Source organism: Cetorhinus maximus, chromosome 14 (genome assembly GCF_964194155.1).
Source record: "Cetorhinus maximus chromosome 14, sCetMax3.hap1.1, whole genome shotgun sequence".
NCBI classification, from domain to species: domain Eukaryota; kingdom Metazoa; phylum Chordata; class Chondrichthyes; order Lamniformes; family Cetorhinidae; genus Cetorhinus; species Cetorhinus maximus.
The window spans coordinates 57,203,591-57,220,565 of record NC_135892.1 but is presented as its reverse complement, the minus strand read 5'-3'; the positions used below and the strand labels follow the sequence as shown (position 1 = coordinate 57,220,565).

Here is a 16,975-nt window from a genome sequence, read left to right as displayed (position 1 = left end):
GCAGAATTGTATTCCACCACAATCTATAACCTCATGGCCTGGCACATCCCTCACTTTACCATTACCGTCAAGGAAGGGGATCAACCCTGCTTCAATTAGGAGTGTGAGAGAGACCAGGCCAGAAGTAGTACCAGGCATCTCTAAAAATGAGATACCAACTGGGTGAAGTTTCAACTTCATGTTAAATGCATGTCAAACAGCAGAAGAAGCATGCTATAGACAAAGCTAAGCAGTCCTGAATGGTGGCAGACAATTAAACAAATAATGGGAGGCGGTGGCTCCACAAACATCCCTATCCTCAACGATAGAGGAGCTCAGCATGTCAGTACAAAAGATAAGGTTGAAGCATTTGCTACCATTTTCAACTAGAAGTGCCGAGTGAATGATCCATCTCAGCCTCCTCCTCAGGATCTCAGTATCACAAGATGTCTGTCTTCAGCCAATATAATTCACTCCATTTGATATCAAGAGAAGACTGAATGCACTGAATGTGTAAAGGCTACGGACCCCGATAACATCCCGGTTGTTGTACTGAACTCTTATGCTCCAGAGCTTGCCGTGCCCCTAGCCAAGCTGTTCCAGTACAACAACAATAACACTGGCATCTACCTGACAATGTGGAAAATTGCCCAGGTGCATCCTGCCCACAAAAAGGTCCAATCCAAGCCAGCCAATTACTGCCCCACCAGTCTACTCTCAATCATCAAAGTAATGGAAGGTGTTGTCAACAGTGCTCACTCATCAACACTCAGTTTGGGTTCCTTTAGGGACACTTGGCTCCAGACCTCATTGCAGCAATGATCTAAACATGGAATGAGGAGCCGAACTCCAGAGGTGAGGCGATTGTGGCTGCCCTCGACATCAAGGCAGCATTTGACTGAGTGTGGCACCAAGAAGCCCTAGTAAAATTGAAGTCAATAGGAATCCAGGGCAAAACTCTTCACTGGATGGAGTCATATCCAGCACAAAGGAAGATGGTTGTGGTTGTTCAAGGCCAATCATCTCAGCTCCAGAAAATCACTGCAGTCATTCCTCAGGCCCAATCATCTTCAACTGCTTCATCAACAACTTTCCCTACATCATAAGGTCAGGAGCGCGACTTTTCGATGATGATTGCATTATGTTCAGTACCATTTGCGACTCCTCAGATACTGATGCTGGCCCGTGCATGCAGCAAAGCCTGGATAACATTCAGGCTTGGGAAAGTAACATTCACCCCACATTAGTGGCAGGCAATGACCACCTATAAGAAGAGAGAACTAACCATCACCCCTTGACATTCCAAAACATTACTATCACTAAATCCCCTACCATCAACATCCTGGGGGGGCTACCATTGACCAGAAACTTAACTAGACCAGCCATATGAATACTGTGGCTACAAGAGTGGGTCAAGGGCTGGGAATTCTGCAGTGAATAACTCACCTCCTGACTTCCCAAAGCCTGTCTACCATCTATAAGGCACAGGTCAGGGGTGTGATGCAATACTCTCCACTTGCATGGATGAGTGCAGCTCCAACAACACTCAAGAAGTTAAGACACTATCCTGGACAAAGAAGGCCCCTTAGATCAGCACACCAAAGACCAGCTTAAACATTCACTTTGTCCACCACCAGCGCACAGTGACAGCAATGTGTATCATCCACAAGATGCACTGCAGCAACTCGGGCTCCTTCCAGACCCATGACCTCCACCACCCAGGAGAACAAAGGCAGCAAACGCATGGGAACACCGCTGCCTGCAAGGTCCCTCCAAGTCACATACCATCTTGACTTGGAACTGTTTCCATCATTCCTTCACTGTTGCTAGGTCAAAAATCTGGAACTCCCTTCCTAATAGCACTCTGCTTGTAACCACACCACATGTAATGCAGCAGCTCAAGGAGGCCACTACCTTCTCAAGGGAAATTAGGGTTGGTCAATAAATGCTAGCCTTGCCAGGAACACTCACCCTGTGAACGAGTGAAAAGAGATATAACTAATTCTCAATCTATGTTAATGTATTATCTGTTTTCCATCAGTCCTAAATTTCTGTAATGTTCTCTTGTGTGACACCTTATTGAATGCATTTTGAAAATCCAAATACACTATATCCACTGGTTCCCTCTTATCCATCTTACTAATTACATCCATAAAAACGCAAATAGATTTGTCAAACATGATTTTTTTCATAAATTTATGTCAATGTTGCTTAATCATGTTATGATTTTCCAAGTGTCCCATTATCACATCCCTAATAATAGATTCTAGCACATTGCCTACTACTGATGTTAGGCTAACTGGCCTATAGTTCCCTGTTTTCTCTCTTGCTCCTCTCTTAAATAATGGGGTTATGTTTGTTACCTTCCAATCCTTGGCAACTGGTCTAGATTTTAAAGAATTCCAGATCAAAACCACTGCATCCACAGCTGCTACTTTTAAAACTCTAGGATGCAGATTGTCAGGTTAAGGAGTTTTGGTGCCACTTAGATCCATTAATTTCTCTAGTATATTTCTTTACCTTCCTCATTTTCACTAGACCCTTATTTCTCCATTATTTCTGGAATAAGTTTGTGACTTCTACCATGAAGACAGGCGCAAAGTATTTAATGTCTCTGCCATTTCCTTACTCAACATTATAATTTCATCTGTCTCTGCTTCTATTGGGCCCACATTCACTTTCACTATTTACATTCCTATAGAAATATTTACAATCTGTTTTGCTGGTTTGCTCATATTCTCTTTCCTAATCAATTTTTTGGTCTTCCTTTGACGAATTCAAAAATCCTCCCAATCCTCCAGCTTGCTACGCTTTTTAGCAACATTATAAGCCTTTTCCTCTGATCTAAATACTATCAAACTTCTCGTTAGCCACAGTTGGACCACTTTTTATGTAGGGTTTTGTGTTTTAAAGGAATGTACATTTGTTGCAAATTATCTATTTATTCTTTAAACGCTAGCCATTATTTATCTACTGTCACGACTTCTAAACCAAGTTTCCCAATCTCCTTTGACCAACCTGCCACTCATACCTATGTATTTTGTTTTGTTTAGATTTAAGACTCTTGTTTTGGACTTAACTAAATCACTTTCAAACTCATACAAAATGTGACTCTCCCCTCATGCCTCTGGATCATTAGTCCAGGATCTGGATTACTAATCCGTTAACATAACCACTATGCTACTGTATCTGTAAACAAAATAACTAATACCTTTTTAATCATTAAAAAGGTCAATGTATTCAGAAAAAGTGGCAACAACTGCATTTTTTACCAATATTCCAATACAAAACATATTCTCTCAGGAAGGAGAACATTGGGCTTGTTTATAGCTTGCTGCTTTTTTGCATTTAGCACATAGATAGCCCTATGCAGTCCCTTCACTAGGTTGGTTTCTCATTCTAGGGCATTTCTGGCATTGCTTCTAAAAGCTCTTCTACACTTCTCATTGAGCAAGGGTTTGTGGTAATGGAGAATGGAGCAATGTGCCAGTCACTGTGATGATATACAAGTTTTTTTTTGATGACGACGACTCACATTACCTCATTAAGCAACGTGACATGAATTTATGAAAAAATTGTGTTGGCAAATCTGTTTGAGTTTTTATGTATGTCTGGTTTCAGACTGATAAATCTGTTCTTAGACTTCCTACTTAGCATGGCAGTAGCATCACACATGATGGACTGTGTCCTCAGTGTGAAGGCATGACTTTATCTTCACAAGAATTGTAAATTGGTTACCCCTGACAATATTATTATTGAGAACAGATATATTGTCAACAGGTAAGTTGGTGAGGATGTGATCAAATAAATTGCTTCCTCATAATGATTCCCTCAGCATCTGATACAAGTTTAGCCTGGCACCTTTGTCTTGCAGAACTTCATGGTTAATAGAGGTACTATTGAGTGATTCAGTAGTGAACACGGAGATCCTTCACCCAGAGTACATATTTGCTTCTCCAAGGTGGCAACCAGCTGGTTTATTCCTCGATATTGTTTCACTTGAAGCTATTAGATTTGATGGGATCCAGATGCCACACTGAGCAGTCCCAGAACAATGCCCACCTGACTACTTACCACTATTCCCCCAACCTTCCGGTGGGACAGGACATACCCAGGGACGATAATGGAAGAGTCCAGATTTGGCAGACGGATATGATTCTGAAAGTATCATTGCACCAGACAGTTGCTCGACTAGTTTGTGGTACAGCTCTCCCAACTTGGGCTCCAGACACAGAGTTAGTGAGGAGGGTTTTTCAGGTGATGATTGGGATTCCCCCAATCTCGTTCTGAGCTGATGTCTCGGTTGTTGTTGATTTTCTTTGTAGCGACTGTTTACAAGTGAGTGGCTTGCTTGGCCACTTCAGAGGGTATTAAGAGACACAGGTCGGCCAGATTGGGTAGGGGTAGGAGATTTCCTTTTATGAAGGATAATGAACCAATTAGGTTTTTCCTACAATTCAACTTTGTCATAATTATTCCTTGTGCTAACTGATAACTTAACAGATTTATTAAATTCAGTTTTACAATTTGCAATGCAGGGATTTGAACATTTTAGCCCACTGCCATACCGACTACACTATAGTACTTTGGTAAAGCGGTTCTTTTTCCCTTTAAAATACGCAAATCTATTGCTTAAACAGCTGTTACAACTTTAACTTTAGGTGACAGGTCCATAGCAGTAAATTTAGACAACAGAATAACACAAAATGCAACAGATGTTATCTGAAGCTTCAAATGGATGATATTACATCAGCTTGTTTTCCAAAGAACTTGGCATCATTACTCTTCACATTAACATCTGGTGACTGAAAGTTTCCAAGTTAGGTACCAGAACATAATTGGACAAAATTTGTTAGTAATTTACTCATTGAGATATTTTAGGACAATAAGTATAGCTTAAAAGGCACACTTTTCTTGACCAGTCTACTCATCAATAAACTAGGCATAAAAGCCTCTGAATGGCTTATCAAACAAAATTGTTGTTGATGTAATTATTTTTCTGGTTAATTAACTTGAGAGTAAATTTTCCTATTAATATAATTTCAACTTAGATGGAAGGGGGCAGTATTTCTGGCAAGCTGAGCAAACAAGCCAAATGTAAAGCATGCATTGTAAACCTAGAACACTACAGAGATTGAAGCGCACTAAAACAAGCTGAATTAGTAAATCTTTTCAAGAAAATTAAAAGTGTGTTTGCTGCTATTACTATCACTATTCATACTGCAGGCTATTGTTTTTGTAGCACAATATTATAACCCTTCTTGTTCATGTTCTTGAGTGTGACCTTTTAAGTACAGAACAAACGTGAAGTAGCAAAACCTTTGTCCCATTTGAAATTATCAAAATTTGTTATGATGCACAAATTTAAATGAGCATGAAATTTGAAGCAATGTAAACTTTGTTTCAAAATTTTAGTTGCAAACTTATGCATTACATGTTTCAAGGAAGGCAGAATAAAGTGTGTTTATATTAACTAAAAATATTGAACGAAAACATTATACCACTTCTTTTGTGAAAACATTGAACTGCAGAGGTTACATTGTAGTTTGTTCTATGCCTTGAGCTCACGTCAAGGGAATCATTTTAGCGTGCTGGCTGTTATCCTAATATCTCTGATGTTACATGTTTTAGTGTGTGTTATGGAACACAACACTTCATTAACTCATTAAACCTGTCCAGTATAATTCAAGACAAGCTGGTTAAAGATGCAGTATTTATCATTACTGGTCAATGTGCTGCATGGTACAATTCACATTGTATGTGACATGCAATTTTTGTTGTACCAAAAGCTTAACTGTCTTTCCTAATTAAAAAATGACATTTTAGAAAAATAATGAACAGGAAATGCTGGAATAAGACAACAGAACAATGGACAATCGAATATCCATCTAATGGACAATCCAAAGAGAAAGCATGGGTTATTATTTAAGAAGCAGACCCTTTTTAAGAACTGGTGTAGGTTTTGCATCCAAACATTATCCCAACTTTCATCTTTATCTTTCTGTTTTTGTTTAGTACTTGTTCATTTTTTTGGTACAGATCAGGAGTGCAAATAATTTTCGTTGTACTCCTGCAAGTGTTATTCAAATTCAAATTAATTCAGGCAGATATATTTAATTTTATTAAAAGACTGGGATATGAAAAAATGAATAAATAATTAAAAACAAAGCAAGTCTGTGTTGGAAGCATTCTCTCTTGAACTGCATCACAAACTGTTCAAAATAATAAATATACAATGCCAGCTACAGAAATCTTAAATTTTACCAAGATGCAACTGATAGACAGAAACATCAGATTATGAGAACTGCAATATTTAAAAAGATTACAGTATTAAATCATTATAATATACTCTTCAGGAGTTAAAAATTTAAGGTCAGCAGTTATGAATATTACCTTTTCTCATTCATGGAGTGTGGGCGTTGCTGGCTAGGCCAGCATTTGTTGCCCATCCCCAACTGCCCTTGAGAAGGTGGTGGTGAGCTGCCTTCTTGAACCGTTGCAGTCCCTGTGGTGTAGGTACACCCACAATACTGTTAGGGAGGGATTCCAGGATTTTGACCCAGCGACTGTGAAGGAACGGAGATATATTTCCTAATCAGGATTCCCTAGTGAGTGGCTTGGAGTGGAACTTCCAGGCGGTGGTGTTCCCATGTGTCTGTGGCCCTTGTCTTTCTCTATGGGAGAGGTTGTGCATTTGGAAGGTGCTGTCTAAGCACTTGTGCCTTGTAGATGGTGGACAGGCTTTGGGGAGTCAAGAAGCAAGTTATTTGCTGCAGGATTCCCAGCCTCTGACCTGCTCTTGTAGCCACAGTATCTATATGGCTAGTCCAGTTCAGTTTCTGGTCAATGGTAACCCCAGAGTGTTGATAGAGGGGAATTCAGCGATGATAATGCCATTGAATATTATTTGATGGTTAGATTCTCTCTTGTTGGAAATGGTCATTGCCTGGCACTTATGTGGTGTGGATTTTACTTGCAACTTGTCAGCCCAAGCCTGGGTATTGTCCAGGTCTTGATGCATTTGGGAGTGGACTGCTTCAATATCTGAGACGTCGTGAATGGTGCTGAACATTGTGCAATCATCAGTGAGTCATCAGTGAACACCCCCACTTCTGTCTTTTGATGGAGTAAAGGTCATTGATGAAGCAGCTGAAGACGGTTGGGCTTAGGACATTACCCTGAGGAACTCCTGCAGTGATGGCCTGGAACTGAAATTATTGACCTCCAATAACCACAACCATCATCTTTGTGCTAGGTTTGACTCCAGCCAGTGGAGAATTTTCCCCCCCTGATTCCCATGGACTCCAGTTTTGCTAGAACTCCTTGACACCACACTCAATCAAATGCTGCCTTGATGTTAAAGGCAGTTACTTTCACCTCACCTCCGGAGTTTCAGCCCTTTTGTCCATGTTTGAACCAAAGCTGTTGTGAAGTCAGGAGCTGAGTGGCCCTGGCGGAACCCAAACTGATCATCAGTGAGCAGGTTATTGCTAAGCAAGTGCTGCTTCATAGCACTGTTGATGACCTCTTCCATCACTTTACTAATGATTGAGAGTTGACTGGTGGGGCTGTAATTGGCCAGGTTGAATTTGTCCTGCTTTTTGTGTACAGGACATACCTGGGCAATTTTCCACATAGCTGGGTAGATGCCAGTGTTGTATTTATACAGGAACAGCTTGGCTAGGGGCATGGCAATTTCTGGAGCACAAGTCTTCAGTACTATTGCCAGAATGTTGTCAGGGCCCAACGCCTTTGCAGTATCCAGTGTCTTCAGCCAGTTCTTGATATCACGTGGAGTGAATTAAATTGGCTAAAGACTGGCAGCTGTGATACTGGGGACCTCTGGAGGACGTCGAGATGGATCATCCACTTAGCACTTCTGGCGAAAGATTGTTGCATTTGCTTCAGGGTTTTTTTTTTGCACTGATGTACTGGGCTCCCCCATCATTGAGGTTGGGGATATTTGTGGAACGTCCTCCTCCAGTGAGTTGTTCAATTGTCCATCACAATTCACAATGGATGTGGCAGGTCTACAGAGCTTAGATCTGATCCATTGGTTGTGGAATTGCTTAACTCTGTCTATCACTTGCTGCTTATGCTGTTTGGCATGCAGGTAGTCCTATGTTGTAGCTTCTCAGGTTGACACCTCATTTTTAGGTATGCCTGATGTTGCTCCTGGCATGCCCTCCTGCACTCTTCATTGAACCAGGGTTGATCCCCTGGCTTGGTGGCAATGGTAGAGTGAGTGATATGCTGGGCCATGAGGTTACAAATTGTGGTTGAGTACAGTTCTGCTGCTGCTGATGGTCCACAGCTCTTCATGGTTGTCCAGTCTTGAGTCACTAGATCTGTTCGAAATCTATCCCATTTAGCATGGTGGTAGTGCCACACAACAAGATGGAGGGCATCCTCCAGGTGAAGGCAGGACTTTGTCTCCAGAAGGACTATAGGGTGGTCATTCCTACCGATACTGTCATGGACAGATGCATCTGCAGCAGGCAGACTGGTGAGGATGAGGTCAAGTATGTTTTTCCCTCACCGCCTGCCGCAGACCTCAGAATAGCAGCTGTGCCCTTTAGGACTCGGCTAGCTTGGTTAGTAGTGGTGCTACCAAGCCACTCTTAGACATTGATGTCCCCCACTAGAGTATGTTTTGTGCCCTTGCCACCCTCAATGCTTCAAAATGGTGTTGAAAATGGAGAAGTACTGATTCATCAGCTGAGGGGGCGTGATACATGGTAATCTGCAGGAGGTTTCCTTGCCCATGAGATTTCATGAGGTCCAGAGTCATGTTGGGGGCTGCCGGGGCAACTCCCTCCCGACTGTCCACCTCTGCTGGATCTGTCCTGCTGGTGGAATGGTGATGGTGGTATCTGGAACATTATCTGTAAAGTATGATCCCTTAAGTATGACTATGTCAGGATGTCGCTTGACTAGTCTGCTCCTCCAATTTTGGCAGAAGCCCCCAGATGTTAATAAGGTGGACTTGCCAGGGTCGACTGGGTTGGGTTTGCTGTTGTCATTTCTGGTGCCTAGGTTGATGCCGGGTGTTCCATCTGGTTTCATTGCTTTTTACCGGTTTGATACAACTGAGCAGCTTGCTAGGCCATTTAAGACACCAACATTGCCTGGAGCAACATGCCAGATTTCCTTAGGTCATTAGTGAACCAAATGGGTTTTTACAGTATGGTCATAATTAGACTTTCAATTCCAGATTTTTTTTATTGAATTCAAATTCCATCATCTGAAATGGTGGGATTCAAACTGTGTCCCCAGAACATTACTCTGGGACTCTGGATTACTAGTCCAGTGACAATAGTACTACACCACCATCAGACATGAGCAATTCATTTTACAGGTTATCACCACCTAATTCACTTTGGTTTCTATAATTTAAAACAGTCAGTTTCAATTAATAGCGTAACTATTGAGCTCCATGTACATTTTACGTTCGGTCAATAAAGTGTGAGAAAGCTATTGTAAACTCAATAATGACAGAATTTAAATTTACACAAGTTCATAGTGTCATAGAGGTCTACAGCACAAAAAAAGGCCCTTCGGCCCGTCGAGTCTGCGCCAGTCAAACAAGTACCTAACTATTCTAATCCCATTTTCCAGCACTAGGCGTGTATGCCATGGCATCGCAAGTGCACATCTAAATACTTCTTAAATGTTATGAGGGTTTCTGCCTCTACCACCCTTTCAGGCAGTGAGTTCCAGATTCCCACCACCCTCTAGGGAAAACCCAGTCTATCCAATCTCTCCTCATAACTAAAACTCTCCAACCCAGAAAATGGTAAATCTCCTCTGCACTCTCTCTAGTGCAATCGCATCCTTCCTATAATGCAGATTCCAGAACTGCACGCAACACTCTATCTGTGGCCTAACCAGCGTTTTATACAGTTCCAGCATAACATCCCTGCTCTTATATTCAATGCCTCAGCTAATAAAGGCAAGTATCCCATGTGCCTTCTTAACCACCTTATCTACCGGTTGCGCTACCTTAAGGGACTGGTGGACATGCACACCAAAGTCCCTCTGATCCTCGGTACTTCCCAGGGTCCTACCATTCATCATATATTTCCGTGCCTTGTTTGTCCTGCCCCAGTGCATCACCTCACATTTATCCGGATTAAATTTGCCACTGATCAGCCCATCTGAATCCTCCTGTAATCTAAGGCTATTCTCCTCACTATTTACCACCCCATTAATTTTTGTGTCATCCACGAACTTACTGATCAACCCTCCTATATTCAAGTCTAAATTGTTTATATATTCCACAAACAGCAAGGGACCCAACACCGATCCCTGTGGAACCCCACTGGAAACAGGCATCCAGTCACAAAAACACCCCTTGACCATCACCCTCTGCTTCCTGCCACTCAGCCAATTCTGGATCCAATTTGCCAAATTGCCTTGGATCCCATGGGCTCTTACCTTTATTAACAGTCTTCCATGTGGGACCTTATCAAAAGCCTTGCTGAAGTCCAAGTAGACCATGTCAAATGCATTGCCCTCATCTACACACCTGGTCACCTCTTCGAAAAATTCAATCAAATTGGTCAGACATGACCTCCCGTTAACAAAAATTTGCTGACTGTCCTTGATTAATCCCTGCCTCTCCAAGTGTAGGTTAATTCTGTCCCTTAGAATTGCTTCCAATAGTTTCCCCACCACTGAGGTTAGACTGACTGGCCTGTAGTTCCCTGGTTTATTCCTTCCTCCCTTCTTGAATAACGGTACCACATTGGCTGTCCTCCAGTCCTCTGGCACCTCTCCTGTGGCTGGAGAGGTATTGAAAATTATTGCCAGCACCCCTGCTATCTCCTCCTTTGCCTCACTCAATAGCCTGGGATACATTTCATCCGGGCCTGGAGAATGATCTACTTTTAAGCCTGCCAGACCGCTTAGAACCTCCTCCCTTTCTATGCTAATTTCTTTAATTATATCACAGTCTTTATGCCTGATTTCCATAAGCACATCATTCCTCTCACTTGTGAACACTGACACAAAGTATTAATTTAGAACTCTACCCACATCTTCCGGCTCCACACACAAATTACCACGATGGTCCTTTGGATATTCCTTTATTTTACCTGCCAATATTTTTTCATGACCCCTTTTTGCTCTCCTAATTTCCTTTTTAAGTTCCCCCTACATATTCTATATTCCTCTAGGGCTTCTGCTGGTTTGAGCCCTCGGTATCTGCCATAAACCTCCCTTTTTCTCTTTATCCAATCTTGTATATCCCTCGACATTCAGGGTTCCCTGGATTTGTTGGTCCCACCCTTTATCTTTACTGGAATATGTTGGCCCTGTACTCTCCCTATTTCCTTCTTGAATGAGTCCCACTGCTCTGACGCAGATTTACCTAAAAGTAGCTGCTCCCAGTCCACCCTGGCCAAATCATATCTGATCTTATTAAAATCGGCCTTCCCCCAATTTAGAACTCTGATTTCTGGCCCATCCTTGTCCTTTTCCAAAACAACCTTGATTCTAACGGCGTTATGATTACTATCTGCAAAATGCTCCTCCACTGATACCTCTACCACTTGCCCGGCTTCACTCCCTAAAATTAAGTCAAGGACCACCCCCCCCCCCCCCCCCCCCCCCCCCGCCCCCCCACCCCCCCACCCTCTTGTAGGACCTTCTACGTATTGGCTTAAAAAGTGCCACTGGATGCATTTTAAGAATTCCGCTCGCTCTAAAACTATCACACTATGACTAAACCAGTTAATGTTGGGGAAGTTGAAATGCCCCACTATTACTACCCTATTATTTTTACACTGCTCTGAAAGTTGCCTACATATCTGCTTTTCTATTTCTGTCTGACTGTCTGGGGGCCTATAGTACACTCCCAGCAATGTGATTGCTCCTTTTTTGTTTTTCAGTTCTACCCATCTGGCTTCATTTAAGGAGCCTTCTAAGATGTCATCCCTCCTTACTGCTGTAATTGATTCCTTGATCTATTGTGATACCCCCCTCCTCTTTTACCTCCTTCCCTGTCTCGCCTGAAGACCCTATATCCTGGAATATTGAGCTGCCAATCCTGCCCCTCTCTCAACCATGTCTCTGTGACGGCAATGACATCATACTTCCATGTGTTAATTTGTGCTCTCAACTCATCTGCCTTATTCGTCAGATTCCTTGCATTAAAATAAATACCATCCAACCTTGTCAAACTCCCTTGTGCCTTAACTGGCCCATAATTTCTATGCCTTTCAGACTCGCTTGCTCTCTCTTCTAATCTTGGCTATGCATCTCCCCCTGCTGAACCTCCTCTCAGGATCCCATCCCCTTGCCAAGTTAGCTTAAACCCTCCCCAACAGTACTAGCAAACCTCCCCCAAGGATGTTGGTCCCTTTCTGGTTCAGGTGCAACCCATCCCGCCTCGGACAGGTCCCACCGCCCCCAGAAACAGTCCCAATGTCTCAGAAATCTAAAGCCCTCCCTCCTCCACCATCTCTCCAGCCACGCATTCATCTGGACTAACCTCCTATTTCTATACTCACTAGCGCGTGGCACCATAAGTAATCTAGACATTACTACCTTTGAGGCCCTGTTTTTTAATCTGTTTCCTAGCTACCTAAATTCTGCTTGCAGGACCTCATCCCTCTTTCTACCTATGTCATTGGTACCAATATGTACCACAATCTCTGTCTGTTTGTCCTCCCCCTTTAGAATGCCCTGCAGCCGTTCAGTGACATCCTTGACTCTGGCACCAGGGAGGCAACATACCATCCTGGAGTCACGTCTATGGTCACAGAAACACCTGTCTGTTCCCCTTACTATCGAGTCTCCTGCCACTATTTCTCTTCCCTTCTTTTTCCTCCACCCAACTGTGCAGCTGAACCACTCACAGTGCCATGAGCCTGGCTGCACTCCCCAAAGGAACCGTCACTCTCACCATTTTCCAACACAGAAAAACGGTTCTCGAGCGAGATGCAGCCTGGGGATTTCCTGACTACCTGGCTGACACCTTTCTTCTGACTGATGGTCACCCTTTCCCTCTCTGTCCGCACTTCCGTAAGCTGTGGGATGACCACGTCTAAAAACGTGCTATCCACGAAACTCTCAGCCTCGCAGATGCACCTCAGCGCCTCCAGCTGCCGTTCAAGCTCCGAAATTCGGAGCTCATGTAGTTGCAGCTGGTGGCACTTCCTGCACACGTGGTCGGTCAGAGCGCAAGGAGCGTCTAGGACTCCCCACATGTTGCAGGCAGTACATAACACAGGACTGAGCTGCCCTGCCACGCCTCTAGTTGAAAACAAAAACCCTTACTTTAAGTTAAATACCGTAAAAAAAAGTTAAATTATTTATGTACTTTTAATAAAAACTAGAACACTTACCTTTCCTTAGCTTAATCTATTTTAAACTGGAGAAAAAAACTGTGAGCTGAATGATGCTTGATTACTTTCGATGCAATAATGGTGTAAGAATTTTTTTTAAGGAGTAATACAAATTGCACAAAGAATGCTAATGCCATGTTTAGGCACAGTGTGCACAATTATTAAACACGTTTAATATTTATTTCTGCAGTCATTGCAATTGCAGCAGAAATTCAAAAATATTTACAGCACTCGATGTTCATGTTTTTTTTACACAACTAATATGCAAAATATTGCTGTCCCTCCTGGCATGCTTCCATTCCTAGTTTCCTCGCCGCATTTGTCAAGTTATAACTTTTAATGTTAAAGATAAGCATTTTTGTACCACATTCATGAGCCTCCATCAACAATTCTAAATAAAAAGTCAGAGCTTTATTTTAAATAAACAACAAAATAATGGGCAGGACAACTGACAGCGGTTGAATCCAATATAACCCTACGGGGTTTATCTCTACGATTCACTGTCTACGGATATATACAAGTACCAAAAAATAAAAATACTTGCTGTTAAAAGATGTTGCTGCCAACACTCCTAAAACTCGGCTCTGTTTTGTTGGGGATCATAAAACATAAATCGTTCTGACAAGTACTTACATGTTTTTTTAAAATCCTTTCGTTCCAGTCTGCCATCATTTAGCTCCGGAATGCACCACATTACACCTGCTGCCAAAAGAATAATTGGCAAAGATCCCTTCTCTCCCTTTCTCTTTTATTGGCGTTTGCAACAATGTAAATAGAGATGCAAATCTTTCCAGTTTACTACAGAATGCAGCCAAGTTGTGCAATGAGTTACGAGACTCACCGATCCAGGCAAGTCCTGTTGTTTACAGACTGACTCGCCAGCTGACAGGTCACTACAGGAACAGCGGGTTAAGCGTCGAAGTGTGTATTTAAAAAGCAAACACACTACCCACATTCAGTAGAGTCCCTACATTGAAATATTAAGTATACATTTTAACTCAAACGATTTAACTGCGCGAATTAAATGACTTGAATTTAGAGAAAAGATTGCTCAATATCATATTCAAGCGTAAGGAGTTTTAAAATCGCAAACCACGCAATATATTTTCTAAAATTACCATTTGTCAGCTCGTGTTTTACAGTACAACTCCCTTCCTCGGCGTCGTCTCCCATGCTGAGTATAAAGCCGGTGTGAATTCAGTGTGAAAACATGATTTTGTCAAACAAACAAAAGAAATGAAAACAAGCCAGCACTGGATAACCGGCGACCGCTGTCTGCTCGCTCTCTCCCTTCCCGAGAGCTGCTATGGCTCTACATGGCCTACCTGCTGCATCATGGGAGTTGTAGTTCTCCCCTATCGATCTCTGCATTCTGTTGTCTGGGGAACCGCGAGGCGTGAACTCTGGCTCCCAGCAAGCTTTGCACAAATGACGCATGCTCAGATGTGGCGGCACGAAAACCCCACCTCTCCTGTCGGATCGAGTTTGTTCTCTCGTTTTCCCAACAGGGAGAGTCCAACAAATCCGGGGGGGGGGGGGTTTAAAACACTTATTGTAGGCTAATTGATCCATTTAAATTGAGCATGAAGTATATTAGTAACAAATTTCTATATCTTCATAAAACCTATGATGTCCAGTTTTAACGCTTTGATAACCATAAATCAGAATGTCAACACTGCCGCGCGAGCGGTTCCCGTAAAGCGAGTCTAAGCGTGAGCGGGAATCGCGTTACTGCAGCGATCAAAAGAACCGCAGCTCCAGGAAACTTAGTATGAGTTTAAAACACCGCTAGTTTCCCTGCTGAGTGAATGTGGGACCCCCTGAAGCAGTATTGTGATTGTTTGTGGTTGTTTCTGATTCGCCGCATGACACAAGAGTTTTCCATTGACTGTTCATCCACCTGATTTAATAACACCCAGACTTTAATGGCACCAGCGGATTCAAAATCGTGCATTTAAAACATGACATGATCTTGTACTTACTGTAGAAGCTTTATTTAAAGGGATACTCCAGAATTAAATGTCGTTATGGATTCACAAAAATATCCTCAATAAAAACGGAACATGCTGGAAAAACTCAGCAGGTTTGACAGCATCTGTGGAGAGAGAAAAACAGAGTTAAGGTTTCGAGCCTTTATGACCCTTCTTCAATATTCTCAATAGCCACACGAAAAAACAAATATATTAGGACACGTATGAATGGAACTACTTGGGAGCAGAGCTACAATGATTAAGAACAAGCAATAATGTGGAAGACACCACAGAGTCAGGCAAGAAAGGGAGAGGCAGCAAGCCAAAATCAAGGTTAATGCAGATAAATTCATTAAAAATTACCTATACAACAGATACTGCCTGCATTTCAAAAGTAATTCATTTTCTGAGGTACATCTTTTGATCTGATAATGCACTGCGTTCATGCAAGCATCAGTTCAGAATTTGTTGGAATCACAAAATCTTCTATGGCTCTTTGGTGGAGCAATCTAATTGGTCGCACTCACCTGCTCTTTTCCCATTGTAGTGGTGATCTACCCTAGCTTCTGCCCAAGAACAGGTCCTGTCCTCATTTCTCCACACCTCACAGTCCTGTGCTTTAACTCTTCAGTTGCTTGTAAGAGCTTCCCATTTTCAATTTCAATGAGGAATAAGCAATATGACTTGCCGTTGCCTTCTTCATGTGTGATTGAAAGAAAAGTCCTCTTCCAAAAGGATCCTTTGCCTGTTAAGCAGCTGTTATCTCTTGAGGTTCTAGCTCTTGCGCCATCACCACCAAAAATTTGGTGGCTGACCATGGCGCTTAACCCTGAGCATGGGACCCTCACCCGGAGCAACTCACAAAAGAGCATGGACACCACCCCCGATGTTTCAAATTACCCTGCTATCCTATCTTATCCCGTAACCCTGAAAAATGTTCTCTTTTAGTATTTATCCAATTCCCTTTTGAAAGTTACTACTGAATCAGCTTCCTCCACCCTTTCAGGCACAGCATTCCAAATCAAAACATACTATATTAAAAAATCCCATGCCACCTCTGTCCCTTTTCCCATTTGCCTTACATATGTGTCCTCTGATTACAGACCCTTGTGCCATTTGAAACAGTTTTTTCTTGTCTACTTAATCAAAACTCATGATTTCGAACACCTCTTTCAAATTTACCCTATACTTCTCTGCTCTGAGGAGAATAGCCACAGCTTATCTAACCTTTCCACATAACTGAAATCCTGCATCTATGGTGCTATTCTATTTAATTTCCTCTCCACCCTTTCCAAGGCCTTGACAACCTGCCTAATTGTCCAGAATTGAACACAATATTCCAGCTAAGGCCGAACCAGTGTTTTTTTTTATAAAAGCTTAGCATAACATGCTTATCTTTGTATTCTATGCCTCTATTTATAAAGCCAAGGATCCCATATGCCTTTTGAACAGCCTTCTCAACTTATCCTTGCCACATTAAAAGATTTGTGTACATGCACACCCAGGTCTCTCTGTTCCAGCACCGCTATAAATTTTTACCATTTAGTTTAGATTGCCTCTCTATTCTTTCTATTAAACTAAATCACTTCATACTACTCTGCATAAATTTCATTTTCCAGTTTATGTCCTCCTGAAGTCTGTTTCCGCTTTCTTTATTGTTTACTACATTACTGAGTT

General features: G+C 42.2%; 1 protein-coding gene across 3 annotated transcripts in view; it reads right to left on the bottom strand.

Moving 5' to 3' along the window:
* Positions 1-14,635, bottom strand: part of LOC144689668 (ribosomal protein S6 kinase alpha-5-like) — a 92,670-nt gene extending 78,035 nt beyond the window's left edge. The window contains exons 1-2 of one of the 3 annotated variants that reach the window (XM_078556936.1): positions 14,447-14,635; positions 13,962-14,030 (exon numbers count right to left, since the gene is read on the bottom strand). In XM_078556936.1, coding sequence (XP_078413062.1) covers positions 13,962-14,030; positions 14,447-14,501 — 124 coding nt within the window. In that variant the 5' untranslated portion in view covers positions 14,502-14,635. Of the gene's footprint in view, positions 1-13,961; positions 14,153-14,446 lie in introns of those variants that run through there. The other 2 variants (XM_078556935.1, XM_078556934.1) reach the window with 2 other exon arrangements.
* Between the last annotated feature and the right edge of the window lie 2,340 nt (positions 14,636-16,975).